This window comes from Lineus longissimus, chromosome 2, assembly GCF_910592395.1.
Source record: "Lineus longissimus chromosome 2, tnLinLong1.2, whole genome shotgun sequence".
NCBI lineage: Eukaryota > Metazoa > Nemertea > Pilidiophora > Heteronemertea > Lineidae > Lineus > Lineus longissimus.
The window spans coordinates 19,098,771-19,119,353 of NC_088309.1; the positions used below are offsets into that span (position 1 = coordinate 19,098,771).

The following is a 20,583-nucleotide window of genomic DNA, read 5'->3' on the forward strand; positions in this document are numbered from 1 at the left end:
CGATTGCAGGTCACCTGATTTTTGAGATTTCGCGGGAAATGAAATTGTAAACAAACACATGTGTGCAGTTCAAATGTAAACAAAAATTTATTTTTGGTACTTTTGGTTGCTGGACTTGGGTTTTCCCGCAGTCAGGAGCTGGGGTCAAATAGGTGGTCTATTGTTTATGGGTGCTGTTTTAGTCAGAGCTAGCCCTTGATTATGAAGGGATTTTCAAGTTAAGGTGACCATGGTCTGTTTATGTGCTCACCACAGCTTTCTATACTTGATGTATCTGAAGAGGCGCGCTGAACCTGACATGGCTCTATCAAAGAGCTGCTCATGCTGCTGAACTTTTAGCTTGCCTGTCGACTAAGTGCCTTGCCCGAGACATTGCTACATGTAGGAGCACGCATTTTAAAGTTACAGTAGTGATAGAACAATTGGTTCGAGCCATTTGGAAGCCGACATGTGAAGGCCTATCTGAGTTCTCCTTCTTCTTCTCTGTATAAAAAGGGGCATATTGCTGACTAAGGAACGAGGCATATTGACATTGCCTCATCATCTCTATCGGACCAATTGATAAACTTTGTTATGCACTCATACATCACGCCACAGCTTGGTCCGAGTCTGTGGACAAATGGTTTGTTTAATTTGTCTCTTCGATATATCCCCTTTGATATTGCATTAGATTTTCATCGCAATTCAATCTATTCATGATCAAGATATAGCCCATTTGAACCTGCCTGCGCCACGGGTATAATGCTAGTATATTATATATATATAACCAGAAAATACTGGGAGATCCATGCCATTGCAATGACCACCAAATTATTATGTCGGAATAATATGAGCAAATAAGGTTTCACATCCACCAAAAAAATTGCATGACAGGGTTGAATGATATTAGGAACCATTTGAAAGGAATGTCCCAATACCCAGCCCAGGCCCAAAATTCTAAGTCACAACCAGATTGGATTGTGACACCATTTGCAGCACATCCAGCCAGCATTGATATTGTTTACATCTAGTTTTGAAGACGATGTAACATCTAGTTTTGAAGACGATGTCACATCTAGTTTTGAAGACGATGTCACATCTAGTTTTGAAGACGCTTTCGCATCCAATTTTGAAGTTGTGACATGGCGTATCAGCAGACCCATCTCATAAGTTGTCATATCCATGATGTTCAATTATATTGTTAGGTTATGACACATCCAGTTATTTTAGTACTCAATGTGCCACATCCACCTTTCATCATTTAAAAAGTTACAACACAGACATTGTAACATCCAATTTTTTGGCTATTAATATGTCATGGAGGTTGTCACATCCAGAATTGGATGGACAAGACGAGTCTCAGAAAATGCAGGTGTCCCATCCAGCATTTGATTGATTGAAGGTAGTAAAGTCCAGCCACAACACTACCTCACATCCACCTTTAAAGGAGATATCATCAAGAGGCAACACAAAATGCATGTCACATCCACTTTTTGTATAATATTATTAGTTAAGTCACATCTCACAACAGTAATGATATTGCTCACCTGACATACCAAGATCTTTTCAATAGTTCTTGCAGGACATCCAGGCCTACCTGGGGTATCAATAGTTCTTGCAGGACATCCAAGCTTACCTGGGGTATCAATAGTCTTTCTGCACACTTATGGTGATGTAAATCCGACAGTGAGCTAGCATGTCGCAGGAGGGCCCTTGGTGAAAATGTCCTCCAACTCAGCTCAGGAGTTATCCCGGGAGTTATAAGGTGAAACTATAGTGAGTTCAGTTCTAGAGTTCATAAGATTGGCAAAATAGAATCACCACAAATTCACCATATAGAAGCAGAATTATTGTTGAATGATTGAATGAATAACACATGTAGTTCCATGTATAACATAAATATTTTATTAGCAAATTCACAACAAAGAGTTTTGACAGTAACGATGAGTGCAAACCAAGGAACATATTTGGCCATTTTGTTTTGCAGTTTTATGAAATTGCAAATTAGGCGCACTTTTAATATACACGTACATGTAGTAGTTTGAGAATATTGTAACTTAGATTTTATTTTCCCTGGTCACATATTTTCATGTCCATTTGTAAATGCAAACATTTCTGGATTTACAATAAACTCAAAGATTTACCATAACAGGTGAGCAACTAATTAACTAATGTTAATTCATTGCGAACAATACTGTCGGTTTTAGCCATATGTACTTTTGAAGTTTATATTTTGCAAGACAGGCTGAAATGCACTCAAATTTGGTGCAAATGTAACAACCAAAAAGTTCAGTCATTCAAAGTTATAAGGGCAAGTATTTAAATAAGAATTAAATAACTATTCTCTTTCGACCCTTTCATGCATTGGGGGCGAGGGGGCCGGCCTTTCATTTCTATTTTTCCATTGATGGTTAGTGTCAATACATTTCAAGAAGAAATACGTCCATGCCATGACTTCATGAGAAATACATCCACACCATGACCTAAGGAAATTTTGTTCCCCAATGCGCTTGCAACACACACTAGGATGAAGGAAACTCACCTAAGTCATCATGCATGCAACTTTGCTGACTTGGTGTACATGTATATACCATTGGTATAACTGTCTAAAAAAAGGCATTGTTGAAATTGACCAGTAAGTATTTATGCAACAGGAAATTTTCAAATTCAGTAACAAATTTCAAATATTTAACAAACGTTGTTGGCCTTTCAATTTCCTTCTAAATCCTAAATTTCCTTCTAAATCCCAAATTTCCTTCTAAATCCCAACCTACCACAAAGGTACTTACTTGGATACATAAATGAAAACTACTTCAATCAGATGAATGTAGTAATACATAACTATATTTTTGGCATATGGGACACTACCTCCCTTCCCCTTGCCCACCTCTGCTCTCTCTCATTAATTAATAGACCCATATTCTTATCTTGATGAAACTTCATATATTACTCTCTTACATATAAATAGGAATCAATAGCCTACTCGTTATTGACAATCATTCATTCACTCAAGAGATAACAAATAAAAACAATATCAAACATCCATAGGCAACAACTTCTTCAAATGTATTTTTCATACACACCTATACAATGTCACATCGACAAACATAACACACACACACACACACAATGAGATAAAAACAACGAAAAACAACACGTCAAATGATCCTTTTCTTAGTTCTGAAAGCTAAAGGCTAAAGTGTTCACATCAACTGTATATGTTGATGTAGCCATCCTGACAATATCAGGCCATCACACTCGATACATACTTACTCCCTCAATGAAACATGCGTAAGGAGAAGTTGAGTTGTAGGCGCTGTTTGCAATGCAAGAGGATATGTCGAGCTAGCTTAAATGATAACTCTCAATAAGAAAAGATAATTATACATAAATTATCACTCTTTCATAAAAAAGGCTCAAATTCAGCACCAGATTTTCAGACTTTGGTGGAAAATCGGAGATGACAATGAAATAAGTACATGTATATCAAAGATGCCCACCCTGTCCAAGAGAACAAGTGTCCACAAAAAAAGGGAAAAGAATTGCTTTGTTTTTTACAACATTTCAAACATGTACCGACATGAGTGGACAAAAAACATGTAAACAATGTCACTGTCCCTCCCATGTGGCGACTGTTCTGCTAATCCTATCTTCACCGTTTGAAAAAAGGCGATTTCTTCACAATTTGCAATTGCTTATCTGCAGCACAGGGGCCACCATTACTGTCAGCAGCAAAAAGGTATAATCTTATAATCTGATAAAGATTAGAAAATCCTAATAGAAGACTTCATCAATCATCATCATCTGACATTGGTCCGTTATCGATATTCCTAGTCAACATGTAGTTATCCATATCGATTGACCGACAGTTGTGTATGGCGTATCGTAACTTCTCGGCAAGAACATCCTGGGATGAGTACATGGGAAGACGCAGCTGGAAGAAGCACGTCTGGGCAGTGGGCAGGCCATCAGGCGACTGAAGGAGAAAATATGCTCTATGAATCTCTAGGACAGAAAAGGCACTGGCTGTTTTCTTTGTGGGGAAAGCCTGCGATTGAAATTCATTATGCCATGACATTGGTAGCATGAATTCCAAGGGACATGAGATGGTAGTAGAGGCAATACTATGACTTTAATATTTTGCTGGGTACTGAGCTGGGTCTGTCTCAAAGCACTATACAAAATCTGTCACTATTATACAGTAGGTTTCAACAGAGGTACTCTCGGAAATGCCGATACAGTTTGCATTTGAGCTGGACCGAGCAAGTGACCAGCCAGAGGTTCAATCCAATGGCTTTGGATCGACGCAGGAAATGGACACCTTAACTGCTACACAAAAATGCTCCCATGTAACAACAGAATAGAGAAGTGACCAGCCCAGCTTAACGTTGAGGCCCTTTGTTAGACACTGGGGCTTTTTATGAAACACAATTGTAAGAGCACATTTTGATTTTTTTTCGAGCCTCATTGATTTTCCTACAAAAATGAGATTGTTTTCCCTGCGGACAATGGGTGTGTCTGCGGGGACAGGAGACGCTGATTCCCCAGAGTGGTAACACACAATAACAAACCACCAAAACTCACCGAGTCGACCTTGATAATCTGAAAGCGTTGAGAGATGTCGGCAGGATTCGCCGGCAGACGTGAACGGCCAGACACGAATCGCATGAACAGGATGCGTTCATCGTTACTGAACGCCTCCAGCGTCGCCCAGAACCATCGCACCAACTGGTGACTCTCGTCCACTTCTCGATAACGAGAGACCTTCTTCAGCACAGGTATAGAAATCTCCGGTACGCCACAGACGAGCTGTTCGAGACGCTTGGCGGTGAGGAGTGAGAGGAGAGGAACTGGGACGATCCACGCCATTCCTTCACGTACAGCTGCAACCTGAAATGATGACGATGTACGTGTTTAGCTGTAAATTCTGAACGCACGATAGTAGTCTCCTGGAAGCATGATATTTTCTCCTTCTGAAATTTCAACCCTCTCACAACCAAGAATCTTGTGACACAGTCGATCTACCGCAGATTTGGTACTAACAAAAGAAACTCCTTTGTGAAGTAAGATGTTTTTGGTAACAATGAAAAGGAAATACCAATTCTGTGTCAAAGCCAGTGACCCCAATATAGGGGTGGTTACGACTTACAATTACATTCAGCGGGCAAGATATTATATGAACCTCTCTATTCAGGACACCCTCGCGACTGAAAATTCTTGCCTTTACATGTAGGTTGAGATTCTGATTAGAGAGGTTAAATTGAAAGGAAATAACCTTAGTAGCGAGGGTGTTCTTAATAGAGAGGTGTACGCTAAAGTGAGGTTCCTCTGTATACTTCCTGTCTATGGAAATCTGTCCCCTACCTGCAAGTCCATCTCGTGGAGCCTGTACTCAATCACCCGATCACAGTATTCCCTCCTGTTGTGGAATGTAAGAGGAATGGTTCGACCTCCAGGAACTATTGGCACTGACCTCCCATCTGAACTCTGACCTTCGAAACAATCCAATGGAATCACCTACAAAAGAACATTAAGGACACCCTTGGGACTGACCAATGTTGGCCTTATTAGAGAGGTATCCTGATTACAGAGGTCAAATGGTTGAGAAATGACCAATTTGAAACCAAAATCACTGTCCCTAATAGAGAGGATCTACTGCTAAGAGAGATGTCTGCTAAGGGAGGTTCAACTGCATAAATTTTGAAGATCTATTTCCATTTGCAAGTTTTTTATTGATCATTTCAGTTAAACCGGATCCAATCTTACAACCTCAAGATTTTATGCTGGTTGTAGTAAATATCATTTCCTACCTCATGGAAATTTGCCTCCGAGACTCCACTCTCAGCGATGTTCCGTATTCCTCGGAGACTCTGCATGTAGACGCAGTCGACCTCGTCCATGTCTTCCAAGGTCAAAGGCATCCCAGCCAACTGCTTCCAGACCGTGTGAGCCAAATGCAGGTCAAGAGGTTTCTTTGTTCTTACAGCAACACCAAATAAAATGCCGAGGAATTTGAACATGGTGAGGTACTCCTCCGAGGTGAGCGCCGGGTTCAGTTGGTATCTGTCCTTGTTGTATCCGGTTTCGTTGATGGCATTGGGCGTTGGGATGAGAAGGGGAGGTTCCCCGGCCTCCAGCTCCTGCATGAGAAGAATACAGGGTCAATTACGAAAGCCGATGTCTCACAAATCAAATATCTTGATTTGCAAGCCAAAAGTTCACTTTGAGCATCACCAGCACCAACATTTTGGAAATTGAGAAATCCGACATATTTAAGACTGCATGTAGGAGAATATCCCCGAGTTAAATGATGAATGACTTCACCACATCATCAGGAAACGGTGCTTAACTCTATCTTGACCACAGACGAAGTGTCTCACCTGACATATTTCTGTGATTGTGTCGTCAAACACTCCGCCTGCATCATCAGCCCCTTCCCCAATCAGTTTGACTTTCCAGGCTCTGGCAGGCAGGCGGAGATCAGACGCACTCAACTTGACCACTTGGCGGGCAATCTGGGCAAAGATGCTCTTGCACTTGCGTCCCCTGAAACAAGATCAGAAGTAATTAAGCCAGAGACAAAATAACTGGAATAGAATTATAACTCTCCAGATATATTCATTTATCAAGCTGTCCAAAATCTCAATAGTTAGCAAGGGCCATCTAGAACCCTGTTAGGGGAAATATCCCTTCAACTGTCGTCATTCTCAACATTTGACTCGGGATTGAATTCAAGTGTAAGTCATTCAAGTGAGTTATAATACTAAATCTTCAAGAAGACATCAATACCTTGTAGCCAGTCTCTTGACTGTGATCTGCGGTCCATAGTTCTTGCCCTGCACCATGGTCCTGCCAATAGCTCGGACCATGGGAAGGGTGTACACACGCGGTGCGAGGATATTCCTGAGGCGACCGGTCACAAGACCTGTGACACCTGAATTGTACTTCCCAAGATCCTCCTGAAAATAACAAACAGATCGATATAATGTACAAATCAGAGCTCATTACTTTGATGACAGAGGGGTCTCACATCTCACCCATCGAATTGACAAAAAGGACTGAAGTGCTGACGCTGCTTTAGTTTCATCTGCACTTTACTGAGGACAAAGTGACTTAATCAGCGTCAGAGACAAACGTCAGCATGAGCTAAATTTAGCGTTATCCCCTTCAGTTAATTTCATTTACAATAGGGAGACAGGAAGGGGTGTCTAGCACTGACCTGATGTGGAGAGAGATTCAAGAGCCTCCAAGACGCATACACAAGATCAGAGAAGTGGTACAGGAGTCTTAACCTCATACGTATCGAGTCAATACTGGTGCTCTTTAGAGCCGTGTACTGATAAGGAATGCCCGCGGGTCTACCGAGCTGAAGTGGAGTCGGAGCACCGGGCGTCCTCTGGATGGGCTGCGGTGCAGTCCAGGAAGCGCTGTGGGTTCTGCCAGCACAGATCTAACGGAAGAGGAAGATGGTAGATTAACCTTATTTGACATTTGAGTTACATTTCAAAAAGGACAACAGGATTTGTACAATGCTTCTGACCAAAGTTTGGCAACATAATTGACATAAACATGACTGGATAAGAGACAGATGAACTGGACACCATGTTATCAGTAGGAGAGCACTCAACTAAGGACAGCATATCAGCCCTATGGGTGTCCGTGTAGAGAGGTTCTACTTAATATATTTTACTGTTACTTGTGCAGAATGGGAGAAATACCAACCTGTTTGATATTTTTCCCCGATAACCCTGAGACAAGCTGTGGTTCACGGACGGCCCCAGTGTGGCCCAGTCCGAGCTGCCCATCACTGTTGCTACCCCAGGCATAGACGTCGCCATTGCTGGTCAAGGCCATGGTGTGCTCAGAACCAACTGCTATATCATCGATGAAGTAAGCTGATAGCGCAGGAACGACCTGGGGACGGCTGTGACCGCGGGCTCGGCTTTCTGGCTGACCAATCAGCCGATCTGAAAATCAAATAACAAACTCATTTTAAAGGAAACTCTTTATGATAATGGTTGTCATACTGGAACTGAAAGCCAAAAGATGACAGCCAAACGATGATCCAGTCACAGCTAGCTTACCTTGTCCCCAAGTATAGACTCTACCATCCTTTGACAAAGCCACAGAGAACTGAGTGCCACATCCAATCTTCCTCACACCAATTCCACACAGACTGTCAATCTTGGTCGGCTGGAATTTCGCAGTGGTGTTCCCAAGGCCTAGTTTGCCATAGTCGCCATCGCCAAATGCCCATACGGTGCTGCCGTCCGCTGTCTGACAGAGTGTGTGATTCAAGCCGCAGGCAACCTGGGAGGAAAAGATAACATATGAAGGAGTTTAGTAAGTCAAGTTTGATTAATTCTTGCTTCATGAAGGAATTATGCAACGATGAACCAGGAATTTGGTCCAGAGATTATGACGTCTGCTCCGATGGATCAAAATACTGATCTGATGATGCCATTTCGCAATGTACTAAATGCATCACAAAATGCAATGATGCCATAGAAAGCTGTAGCAAACCCTGGATTATCCTGTAGCAAACATACCTGTCCGATCTGGTAGCCATCCAGTGCCGTCACTCTCTCTGGTGTCTTCTTGTTTGACATCGAGCCCAACCCCAGTCGTCCATAGTCACCGTTTCCAAACGAGTACAAGCTGCCGTCTGCAGTGACTACAGCACTATGTTTGAATCCACAAGCCATCTGAAAGAGATGATTTCCAGACTGGCATCATTATATCGCACTCCGAGTGGATAGTCAGGTCACTGGCCTAGTCCCCAGTTTCCAGTCTCTTGCACAGTTTGATTTCGCTATTACTGTTTTGATCAAACCCAATTCCAACCTGCTGAAAGTTTTCACCTGTTTCCTGAACATCTATTGCAAAAAGTCTGGATATCTTTGGGGAAGGGGGATAAAATCCACACAATGCCTCTAAAATGCTTCTGTTTGGTCCAATTTTGAAAATTCAAAGATCAACAGAGAGTAGAGAGAGAGAGAGATCTTTCCATTCCAGCTCTCATACTTAGCATTTAGTAGCAGGATAAAGTCTGAAATCTGCCTAAAATCGGTAATTTGACATCGCTGAGATAAGTAGCTCACCTGGACCACTTCTTCTCCCTGGAGTGCCTCAATCTGGCGCGGTCGTCTCTGCCGGTCACTATTTGCGTGGCCTAGCTTGCCATAGTCTCCGTCCCCCCAGCTGAACACCTCGCCACTCTCGGACAAAGCCATGCTGTGTCCATCAGAGCCAACAGACGTCACAAGATCAGTTATCACAAATCCTGCAAGAAAAATACAGCCTTGAATATAGACTCCTAGAACCGAGTTATGAAAACAGCTTCAAAGTTGAAATCACTGCACTGTTATTGGTCCAAAATGAAACTACAGTGCACGTTTTTATCTTTTGGAAATTGCTGGGGTGGTGTCACTCATATTCATTTGATGAACTTCAAGGTGATTCATTCAATTTCTATTGCTAAAGTCAATGCCAAGTTAAGTGCTTTTTCACTGCTATTTTGTGAATTACGTCCAGTAGGAATGTGCAGTGCCATCTTCATCTGGGTTTGTAGGCTTGCCTGCCACTGACGACAAAATCTAGTGCTCTCTGAGCTCTCCAAGATCTTACGAAGCAAACCTGACAAATTCTGACCGAGTCCCATCTCAAAAGAAACCCTTACCTTGCAAGGATGATATCACAGTCAAAGAATGGAGGTCGTCTGAGTTGCCCTGGCCTAGGCGGCCGTAGCTGCCTTCTCCACACGCACACACTGTCCCATTGGCAAGTAAAACAAACGTGCAATTCTGACCACACACAATCTGAAAGCAGCAGAAAATGTAAGTCAGACAAACCCGAATGGGAACAACAAATCTGATATACCTAACTATGGGTAAAGTTTGAACATAGGCAGCAAAGCCTCATGAGATCTATTCCTAAAGTGCCCCAAAAACAAGTGATTTAGATTGCAGCTGCCTGTGATTATAATCGCTGCGATTATCGGACAGAAGGTTCTCTCGTCTGCGAATGAAATCGGTAATCGCTGGGTCTGACGTTGATTGCTGGTCATTGAGATCACCGATTCTTTTTCAAAATAGTGTATGAGAACTTGGCATCCATACCCGCTGTGAAGCCGACATCGAAGGAACCAAAATCGGCGTCAGACAGCTTCTGCCGCCCTCGCACATCTGTCCATGGCGGCCTCCACCCCACATGAATGCCTCGCACTTGCCACCCAACTGCCAGTCCTCAGGTCGCTGGCTCACCCACTGCATGATTTGTTCATCCATTGCACAGTCCCAGGCAGAATTATCCTGGAATTGGAAGAAATTGGCGCTAAGGAAATTATGGCGTAAGAGGATGGCATTTGCTCCATAGAAGGAAAACTCCAACACTGTACAAAATAAACAACTCGTTTAACCTTTCTGTCTCACTAGGTGTGTTCCCTACAATGACTCTGATCTTATCTGAGGCATATACTAGTGGAAGAGGGACCAGTGTAGCTACCACTGTCTACTTCTCCGTTGCAACAATATGAATATGTAAATGCAGCAGCAGAACCTGTCAGTTCAAAAAGCTCATGAAGTTACCTCGGGGCAGCGATCGTCTTCAGCATGTTCTTCCATATTTGGCACAGCAAAGGACTCTGGGAAGAGTTTACGTTTGTGAAGGGAGTCGGCAGATTTGATGGCGGTGGTGAAGATGTATAACCACTGCCATACAGGCACCAGAATCATCTCTTCTAAAATGAAGAAACAAAATGTGAAACAAATCCCCTTTTCAGGTGTTTACAGATCTCTCCCTGTTGGAGCAAATGATATGGGGACCTGCAACTGTGGAGCCAAATTATTAGGACAAAAACTGGTCAACTTGAGGGCTCAGTGTGAAGTTGGTGCCACTTTAGACAAGATGTGATGCTGTGGCAAACAGAGGCTATAATTTTTGACAAGGCAGGACAGCATCACCTACTCAACCACACCATTTAACCATTTCATTAGGAGATGCTTATTAGTGAAGTCATTAGGAAGCAATTAGGCAAAATAATGACAAAGACATGATCCAATATAAACTCACCATCAGGGGGCTTATGATGGGCTGGGAACTCTGGCTGACACAGCACCTTGTCTAACTCAAGTCCGACTGCCAAGGAGGCCAGGCACTGGAGATAGGGACTGTGGGTCAGCTGTTCACCATTCATCACATGTGGCTGGAAAAAACAGAAGAATCAAGCTATGTTAGAATTATTCGAAACCCACTACCTCATTAAAACTTCTTAAAACCCAGAAATCAAATCCCAGCCAAAGTACAGACCGGGTCCTTGTCCTGTCAGTGGTGGGTCCGTAGTAAGGTCAACTACAAAATCTTTTCGCTTGGTCAGCCTCAAAATAACGCATTTGCAATTAGTTTCACCAGCAATTAAAGGTGACTAGCGCTCTCCCATTTAAGACCTTTCGAGTTGAATGTACTAAAAATACTTTTTTCTACAACTTACTTTTTCATACTGATACTGTTCCTGTAAGAGCTGAGGTAGTCGCTGTAACAGGTATCGGAAGCTTGGCACCTTGTTCAGGCCCATGATCCCCTGAGACTTCAGCGCCTTCCTGCACGCTGCTAGCACCCGCTGTCTGCCGTAGTGCTCGGGGGTACAATGGATAATCACAATGTCCTGAAAGTTTTAAAGGAGGATTATAGGCAGGAGGAGGAGGTTTAAATTGGCCATCTTTGGGTGACTAATATGCACAGTAAGGGCACTGGCTCATGTCTGATTCACCACTTAATATGTTCCTCGTACAAGCATGAATAGTTATAACATACTGTAAGATGGGAGAGACCCCTATTGGCAACTTCCTGTAACTTTATTTTGCCTACCCAGCTACTGCCTATACAGGGTGGCCCAGAAATATTATCCCTGTACTGTGTCCCATGATTTTGAAACAGGTTATTGTACAACTTACATGTAAAATGTACAATACTCTGTTTCCAAATTATGTGACATAGGGAAAATAATTCTGGACCACCCTGTAGAGTACCTAAGTGTCAGTGATGAATTTACCTTAGTTTTGTTGAAGCATGCGGCCAGGCCGTGCTCTGCAAACCACGACAGACTGTTTACCGTTCCGGAATCACACACAGTCTGGATAATTGTTCGATCCTGTAACAGAGAACAGCTTTATAAGAACACACCAATTTGAGCCAATAGTAAAATAAATTCTTGCCCTGAACTGAGGTTCCTTTAGAACTATCAAGTGACTGACTGGTGCCACTCTGAAACCAATGGCAACACATCAACTGATACAATGTTGGCATACTGTAAACCCTTTTACTTTCACAGTCATAAATTTAGTGAAAATATAATTTTCCGTTTCCCAATGATTACATCATCAGATCAGTAACTTACCCAATGTCACATTGCATGGCATTACGTCTTCGCCACAGAAGCTGCACTGAATGTAATATCGCCGGGGCTAACTACTGGCCAATCAATTTGTCATAGAGAACAGAAAAACTCACTGTCTAATACACCTATGCTGACCTTTGTAATTTATTTGTTTGCCTACAAGTACCGTATCATGACAGAACTAGGTAATGCAGAGACAAATCTAAATGGTTTTGTGGTAGATTTGTTTGGGTGAGCATATCTTGGCATAGATGCCACATATTGTTTCTACTTGTATCTTCTCACCTGTATGGAAGCAATATTCACCCATCCCTTGGTACATCCAGAGGCGAGAAGCAGAGCATTGGGACTGAACGCTAGGTTTGTGATACAGGCTACGTGATTCCTACCCCTGAACACACACTTGTGGTTGGGACGTGTTCCCGACTCATCACGGCGGCACCCTTTCTGACTTTGGGACGACATCTGAAACTAAATAAGAATAGATGTTATCATATGAGAGCTGCATCTGTCCCCACATCATGTCCAGGGAACCCGTATGAGCCAGAGCTCAGTGGTTATAACGCCAGATGAATGATGAAGTAGTGGAACGATAAGAATAACGTCAAAGACTTTCGATACCAGAAAGACAGCTTCAGCTTCACTCCTTTTTGTAAACTTGTTAAAAGATTGGTAGAAAACCATCCGGCAATTCACATCGTAACCCCACTGATGAGCCTATGTGATGCAAAATAAATGAGGCGAAACGCGTCTGGAGGTCTATTTAAAAGCATATATGCTTTAAGGAACTGTACACAGTGCCGCCTGTTCCCATATTTTCATACCTAAAAGATTAGTAGAAGCCACAGTTGCTGAGGGATAAAAAACACAAGATAAGCCCAGAGCAACAGTCATGGTCACTATCTCTCTGCGGTGATCATGTGTAAGGTCACCTATGGAATTATAATCGTTTGGTTTATCGATGATGCAGCCTAAGAAAAAGCTTTGCTTCCTATCAGTTATTTCCAGTATTTACAAATGTCAAAAAGCCTACCTACCCTAACTTAGAACACAGCATAGGGCAACAAAAACACTAGAAACACTTATTGCTGTATCATATATAAAGGCCTACTAATTAATGAACTAACCTTTTTTGTTTCCTGCGGCATGTTTGGTGGTGTAAGTCTAGGTTTAGAGGCCTTAGAGCCAGGTTGTGGTATACACCAGACCACTACACTTCCATCGATACAACCCCTGGGAAGAAATTAACATATTTTGGAACACCAGACGATGAAGGTTTTTTTCTTTGGAAGAGGAAAATAGAATATTTACGCAAAGCCTTTGACTCTCTCCCTCCCCCTGTTTCAGGCATGCCACTATGGTTGGGCATCAATAGGGGTTAAAATATTGTATAGTGTATCTCTATTCATCTGAACCTCACTATCAATTTCACTGTGTGACTTCAGCTCTTGACCACAAGTCTAAGCGAAAATGCTTTCTTCAAGTAGCAGTATTGAATCAAATTTCAACATAAAATAATGAAGCTGGATCTTCACTCTGCCCAAACATCAAAACTCACGTAGCAAGCATGACTTTTGGGTTATCTCCTTTCCCCAGGACATTGCACCATTCCATGACAACCACAGGCACCCTGTGAGGAAGGCTATGCAGACATTTCCAACTCTCTTCAGCTTTCCCCCAGACCTTCAGGACTTCTTCACTGGCGCATGTAGCAAATACATGACCTGAAATAACATAGGAAAGAGTTGGTGTCAGGGGTCCTTGACTGAGCGGTTCTACTGTACAAATCAAAACTAAATTCCATAGAAGTGAAAACAAATTCAAACAATCTACATGCTTACCTGTTGGATCCCACTCCATGGCAGTGAGTGGACTTTCATGAGCCTGTATCAGAGTTGGCTCCTCGAATTCCTCCTTACTACAGATGGTTATCAGCCCATCAGCGAAGCCAGCAAGGAACCTCTTGTCTTCATCGAACCACTTGAGAAAGCTCACAGAAACTGGAATAAAAATAAATAAAAACATAGAATTTACTGTTATATGTCCTAATCTTTTTCCTTTAATATTTCATACAAACTTTTGTAATTATAGAACTTGTGGCCTTACCATCTTTTCTTGAGCAGTGTCCAAGCTCCTTCCGGTGATATGAAGAGATGTCCAGCACCTCAATGATGGCTATAGAGCCATCTAACCGTCCGACCAGGAGGCTGTCCGTCGAGAGCCCCAACCTGCCATCAAACAGACCTTTGTGTTGAGGCCATGATAAGGCTGTCACCCACTGGGGCTGGACGTCCAAATGACCATGGCCACCTGCAACAAAGATCATAAACTCAGCTGGGCATGCTTGTTACACCAGAAGCTTGAAAGAGGCCAGAAAATGGATCCCTGTCTTGATTCTGAACTGATTTTTTTGTGGAAGTTTGACAATATAACCTGAACTGCTGACTTAACAGAAGATACAAAATGTGGCTCTTCACTTGTCCTGTATGATTTGATTTGTCATTCTCACCAAAATACTTCCTAAAAGCTCAGACCAGTCAGTGCCAGAAAGAGGCCAGAAAATGGATCCCTGTCTTGATTCTGAACTGATTTTTTTGTGGAAGTTTGACAATATAACCTGAACTGCTGACTTAACAGAAGATACAAAATGTGGCTCTTCACTTGTCCTGTATGATTTGATTTGTCATTCTCACCAAAATACTTCCTAAAAGCTCAGACCAGTCAGTGCCAACTGGGTTAAGAGCGACCGAGGTTTATTATGAAAAGTAGTCAGGGAAATTTTAAGATACCTGAGGTAGCCCAGATGTTGATCAAGTGCTCCATAGATGCAGCGAGAAGTTTCCCCGAGGAGTTCCAGGTGACGTTACACAATGGCTGCCCATCTAGCTCTTCCCCTGCCATGTTCTCTCCTCTATTGAAGACGCACGTCTGCTGCAGGAACTGATGTGTCCTATTAGGCAGGTTCCATACCCTAACAGTGCCGTCATAACCGCTGAAAAATAATAATAACAATAGTTGTAATACAGTAGAATCTCTCTATTAAGGACACCCTAGCAACTGACATAAGGGATATGTCCTGATTACAGAGGTCAAATTGTAACTAGCTTTGAGATGTCAAGCCTGCTGAAGAAAATATCTAAGCTCTAGATTTCAGCTGGGAAAAGAACGGAGTACAAACTGGAATTGGTTCTAAATCAAGGAAAAAATGCTCACCTCGATGCTAGTAAGCTCTTCTTGTTACTCCATACACACCCAGATACTCGATTCTGATGTGCTTCCAACTTGGAGATATTGGATGGCATGATGTCGCCACCTAGGTCCACCAAACTCTCCTGGTTGTACAGACTGCCGGTGCCAGTCCCCTGCATGGCGAGGGTCTTGACCAGCTGTTGTGCTGCCCACTGTCTGTGGTGGGCAGGGAGGCGGGCCGATAGGACACATGCAGACAAGGCGTTGGCGATTTGGAGTGGTCCGTTGTAGGGGTCTGGGGCAGTGGGTGAGGAAGGGGAGCCTGTGATGACAAATAGGGAAAAAGAAGTTAAATTTACCTCGCACGGAATTATAAGGCAGCCTAATAGGGGAGGTCAGGCAACTGTAATAACTAGTAGAGCTTTCCAAAAAAATGTATGTATCCATGTGTTATACTGTAAATGTACCATCCATGATTTTGTGAAATGAAGAAAAAACTCTTGCAAAGAGAGACAGAAGAATGGAAGATATGTAAGTGAGTTGAGGTCCAAAAAATATCAAAAAACAACAAACTGACTGCAATCTAACAACATTTACCTAACACGCTTTCTGCCTTGGGGGTCGCATTCTGAGCAAGAAGTCCAACGAGAGCTTGAGTGACAGCAAAACTGGGCGACGACAGGGCCTTCAAGTCTGACGCACTATCCATGCTTGGTCGCTTCTTGGTTTTTGGGTCTTCTATTGTGGCCATGTTGATTCCCATGGCGGCAGACATCAGCTCCTAGAAAGAACAGAAAGGGGTAAACATAGAGCTAACATTCCAAATAGGGTCAACTCAACTAGATTCAATATTTCAGTCAAACATTGCCAGCCGACTCTCACAAATTAATCAATTATCTTTAAAAACATATCAATTTTTGGACCTTAAACAACACTGTCTGCGTGATAAGATAACTTACATGATTGCAAAGGTGAAGTAAAAGTTTCGATGCATTCTGATTGTTCTTGACTAACGCCCCAATGGCCATGCTCAGGTAGGTGAGACTGGACGAACTGCTTGCACCGCTCTTCAAGGTTGTAGAGCCAATGGCCTTCAAGCCCTCGATCAGGGATGTACTGAGCTGTCCCTCAGTGTTACAGGCGCCGCCCATCCTGCCCGCTGCGCACAGACACATCAGTTTCACAACCAGGCGGATATCGCCGAGACCGATTGATTCAAGACTTGAGGAGAGCTGGCATGCCATACCACTGAAATCGAAATAAGAAATAGAGAGTTAATTTCAAGCTGAACTGGTTTTGGTTTTCATCCCTGATTCTTGATGAGAATGATTTATAATGTTTTTAAACAGATTCTTAAAAAAACTAATCGAGATAATGCCATCAAACCTGTTATAGCCTGTCGGGAATTGCTTCTATACTGGCATTTAGCAGAAATTTATGAGAAAATTTTAAAATCCTCATATCATTTTGGCACATCATGAAATTCCTTGCAGCTTTTCGAATCAAGAAATACTTATGCACATTTCATTTCTATGATTCATGTTTACTTGTGAAATCCTCAAAAATGAAACGCCTGCAAAAATAACGTAGTTTACATCATTCTCAATCTCACCTAACAGACAGCAGGGATAGAGACTTCATAACCATGTTACGAGCAATCAGGATCTGCATGGCTGCCGTAGTCCTCCTCAGCGCCAACATCCTGTCCCGGACATTCACCAAAAGCGCTGCTTGTTCGCCAAGCGTCTTGGGGCAACACGGGCGCTCAGAGCGTTTCCCTGTCAACAAATGGACCAATTTTCGTCTTCCAGCTGACAATGGGGCTGATGTTTAAATGGGTATAGCATGCAGTTAGTTATGATGAATGAGCTACAATAGAGTATCGAGATAACACAAATGATGAAACCTGAACAGTTTGGCCCTCGGAAACGTAGCAAAATATTTTCCCACAAATTTTAAGTAAGACTTTCTAAAGTGGGGTCGAAAGGAAATGAGTACACTTGCCTCAAATGTACGACATACCAATCACAGGGAAGTTGGAATCCAAAACAAAATTTTATGCACAGGAATTAGTGAGCGTAAAAAAAACGTAAACTGCTGCTATTTTAGTGATACTTAAGTTACATCTCTGCGCTTTGACATATCAATGCCCTAGGTATGTGCCTGTATGTTGATCCGGTTGACAAATAATCGAACACCCTCTCTGACAATTCACTCGGTTTACTCACCACAAGCAGCTGCAGCCGGTTCTGGCATAATCGAGCTGACGGTGGTGCCTCCAAGAGGATCCTGGCCTTCAAAGTGAAGCGTATCAGGCAGTGGCTTCCTATCAGTGAGCCCAAGCGAGCTCATGATACTCTCAAATGGCTCAGAACCCAATGCCTTCTTGTCAAAATCCTCAGGCAGAATATCAACTTCATCTGGAATCAAAAGATTAAGTTATAGGACAAAGACCTGACCCACAACTGGTCTGATGGATCAAATAACTGGCCAACAAGCTAACTCAAGGGTTATGACACAGATCTAAGCATTATCTATATACTTTACCTTCGAACTGGCCATCTGGAGTGCCCAGTAAGTCAGGGGCATGCATCATCAGAGTCGATAGCGGCATGTTCTTATCACTGCTGTCTGTGTCGTGGCTAGAGGACATCTTCTCCTGGTACTGTATGAGGTATCTGTCACGACAGTCGCTACAGAGGAGATAGAATGGGTTCCCTGTACCACAGATCCCACCGAACCAGCCATCGACGTAGGAACCACTGCTGCGGTATCCCTGGCGACCACAGCTACCTACAAATATACAGAGTTATAAATTTTTTATTACTAGTCCACTGTATCCGTGGCCGCCATCAATCATACATTTAATACAAACCTTCTTTTCACAATTTGATTCCGAACAAAAATCGCTCACCAAGCTGTGTGTGAACGCGCAAAAGCTTTTGACTGAAGTGACAGGGTTCGAGACGTCGCATTGTGACGTCATGAAGTCAGCAGACCCATCCTGACGTCAGAGCCGTGATGCGATCAGGCTGTGTCGGGAGTGACGTCGCCCGTGACGCGCATGACGCGAAGGTAAAATTGCCGCGCGGGCAAGTTGAATAACGTTAGATAAAACCAATAAACGGCGTTATGATCGGATTGTTAGTTGGAAATCCAAAAATCGGGCTTCGTAAGGACATTTTCGGGACCCGTTAAATGCTACATGCAAAATCTGGGGTCGCTCAGCCATTCGGTCTGGGAGATATGAGCGCACAAACACACAAACTTTTCTCGAATTTAGTAAGGATTTTTCGACACCATGCTTATCCCGTAAGTTAAAGGCCTCTAGAGGTGAACGGACACTTTTGACAGTTTTTAAGTTGATGAAATAATGATAATGAACACTACAATAAAGCAAAGTGCCTACCTCCACAGCCTGGGTGATGCATTCTCATGTGTCGATTGAAGTTGGCCGTCTGGACATGACATAGTTCACACGTCACTGTACTCTCCTGCTCATCAATATCTATACCATACTGAAATTGAGGATAATGTAATCAGAAATCGTCATTTTAAACCAACTAATGAATTTGTAGTAAGATCAAAAGGCACTTTATCAATAGCAAAAATAATCACAGTCTCAGTCCTCTTACCAGCTGTTGTGATGATGGTGTAACAGGAAGACTGTTCCTCTCACCGCTGCTGTCCACGTTGAACAGGTCAATCATGCCCTCCTCATCCAGCAGGTCATCCTCGGCAAACATGCTATCATCATACACCTCGTGTTCAGCGTTCGTCTCCCCAGCATCCTCCTGGGTGCCCTCACGCAGCTCACGGTTCAAGAAATCTGAATAAAAGAAAATGAGAATTTGACACGGAATCCACACTGGCGAAGTGACAGAAAAATAGAGTTGTTATGATTGTGTTGCATGCTATGAGTCCCTTAGTGTGGAGTGGCCTTGTCACTTTTAAGTGATTTAGGGGACCAGCCATTTGAAAACTTACTTCCCCTTGAAATCATCTATGATCTGATGTCAGATTGCCTGGCATTGTCTGCCTGCCAGATGCGCGGGCAGACGGCACAGCGTCCCAAACTCTGGACAAAATTTTTCAGGAGACCAGCCCCTACAAACACTTACTTCCCCTTGAAATCATCCATGATCTGATGTCAGACAGAGGCAGCCTGCCTGGCATCGTCTGCCTGCTGGCAGCGCGGGCAGACGATGCGGTGTCCCAATCTTCATCTCGCTCGATCACCTCCAGGAAGCGGCCAACCCTGCGACCTTCTCGCTCACGTTCTGGCTCCTCACTTCTGAAGAGAAAAATTGATCAAATGTTTGTCAACATTCGTTTATAAAAAGAGATGGCGTGATCTCGTGTTGCCTGGCTCAGAATCTAAACATCATGGGTTTGATTCCAGACACTGACCCATAAAGATCTTTGTAATCTTGAGCAAGTCATTTTGCCATGACTACTATGTTCTTTGAATGAGACTTAAATCCGAGATTCCTGTCAGTGCAAGCAGTAGTCCTTTTCGGATGCAGCACTGTTTTTTTTGTTGCATGTCTAGTTTCTTTTCTCAAAATAGGTTTCTTTCACAAATATTACCTATCTCTATCCATTCTTTCCAGCAAAGCATTCTCCGGAGTCTGAGCAGGGGTAGTGTCTTCACTGTTTGACATCGGTCTAACAGGTTCATCAGCCTCTGGGTGCTCCAACATCCAGGTGGCCAATGAGTTGACACTCCGGGGGGTGATATCACCAGTTACCCCTGTTGACTGGATAGCCTTCTTGATATGATACAGAGAGAACCCCATTTCGAGCATAGGCTGAGCCACGGCTGGTGGTGGAGGTGAAGGAGATCGTGTCCTGGTTGGTAATGGTACTGAAACAGAGAGAAAAAAGACAGAAAGCTATAGTCTTGGCACATTTGGATTGGTTTTGGGTGTAATACAGACTGTAGAATTACATCCTTCATGTGGGAATCTGAACTTGGGGACTTCAGATCAAGGGCATATCAGATAGAGATAGAATCAGAT

General features: G+C 43.0%; 2 protein-coding genes across 2 annotated transcripts in view; one reads left to right on the forward strand and one right to left on the reverse strand.

Moving 5' to 3' along the window:
* Window positions 1–20,583, forward strand: part of LOC135482724 (integrator complex subunit 3-like) — a 414,475-nt gene that overhangs the window by 295,530 nt on the left and 98,362 nt on the right. The gene's annotated exons all lie outside the window — the stretch shown is intronic.
* The window catches only part of LOC135482722 (probable E3 ubiquitin-protein ligase HERC1), a 43,415-nt gene continuing 24,705 nt past the window's right edge, over window positions 1,874–20,583 (reverse strand). Inside the window, exons 41-73 of the mRNA XM_064763028.1 lie at window positions 20,153–20,429; window positions 19,684–19,856; window positions 19,198–19,391; window positions 18,972–19,080; window positions 18,110–18,355; window positions 17,791–17,982; window positions 17,175–17,385; window positions 16,522–16,810; window positions 16,160–16,343; window positions 15,587–15,884; window positions 15,163–15,365; window positions 14,480–14,683; window positions 14,215–14,373; window positions 13,932–14,097; window positions 13,501–13,606; window positions 12,659–12,844; window positions 12,029–12,127; window positions 11,468–11,641; window positions 11,050–11,182; window positions 10,566–10,717; window positions 10,098–10,289; window positions 9,659–9,797; window positions 9,081–9,262; window positions 8,529–8,684; window positions 8,064–8,289; window positions 7,702–7,946; window positions 7,199–7,429; window positions 6,769–6,938; window positions 6,360–6,525; window positions 5,790–6,119; window positions 5,344–5,496; window positions 4,564–4,869; window positions 1,874–3,955 (exon numbers count right to left, since the gene is read on the reverse strand). Coding sequence (XP_064619098.1) covers window positions 3,770–3,955; window positions 4,564–4,869; window positions 5,344–5,496; window positions 5,790–6,119; window positions 6,360–6,525; window positions 6,769–6,938; window positions 7,199–7,429; window positions 7,702–7,946; window positions 8,064–8,289; window positions 8,529–8,684; window positions 9,081–9,262; window positions 9,659–9,797; window positions 10,098–10,289; window positions 10,566–10,717; window positions 11,050–11,182; window positions 11,468–11,641; window positions 12,029–12,127; window positions 12,659–12,844; window positions 13,501–13,606; window positions 13,932–14,097; window positions 14,215–14,373; window positions 14,480–14,683; window positions 15,163–15,365; window positions 15,587–15,884; window positions 16,160–16,343; window positions 16,522–16,810; window positions 17,175–17,385; window positions 17,791–17,982; window positions 18,110–18,355; window positions 18,972–19,080; window positions 19,198–19,391; window positions 19,684–19,856; window positions 20,153–20,429 — 6,437 coding nt within the window. The 3' untranslated portion in view covers window positions 1,874–3,769. The remainder of the gene's footprint in view (window positions 3,956–4,563; window positions 4,870–5,343; window positions 5,497–5,789; window positions 6,120–6,359; window positions 6,526–6,768; window positions 6,939–7,198; window positions 7,430–7,701; window positions 7,947–8,063; window positions 8,290–8,528; window positions 8,685–9,080; window positions 9,263–9,658; window positions 9,798–10,097; window positions 10,290–10,565; window positions 10,718–11,049; window positions 11,183–11,467; window positions 11,642–12,028; window positions 12,128–12,658; window positions 12,845–13,500; window positions 13,607–13,931; window positions 14,098–14,214; window positions 14,374–14,479; window positions 14,684–15,162; window positions 15,366–15,586; window positions 15,885–16,159; window positions 16,344–16,521; window positions 16,811–17,174; window positions 17,386–17,790; window positions 17,983–18,109; window positions 18,356–18,971; window positions 19,081–19,197; window positions 19,392–19,683; window positions 19,857–20,152; window positions 20,430–20,583) is intronic.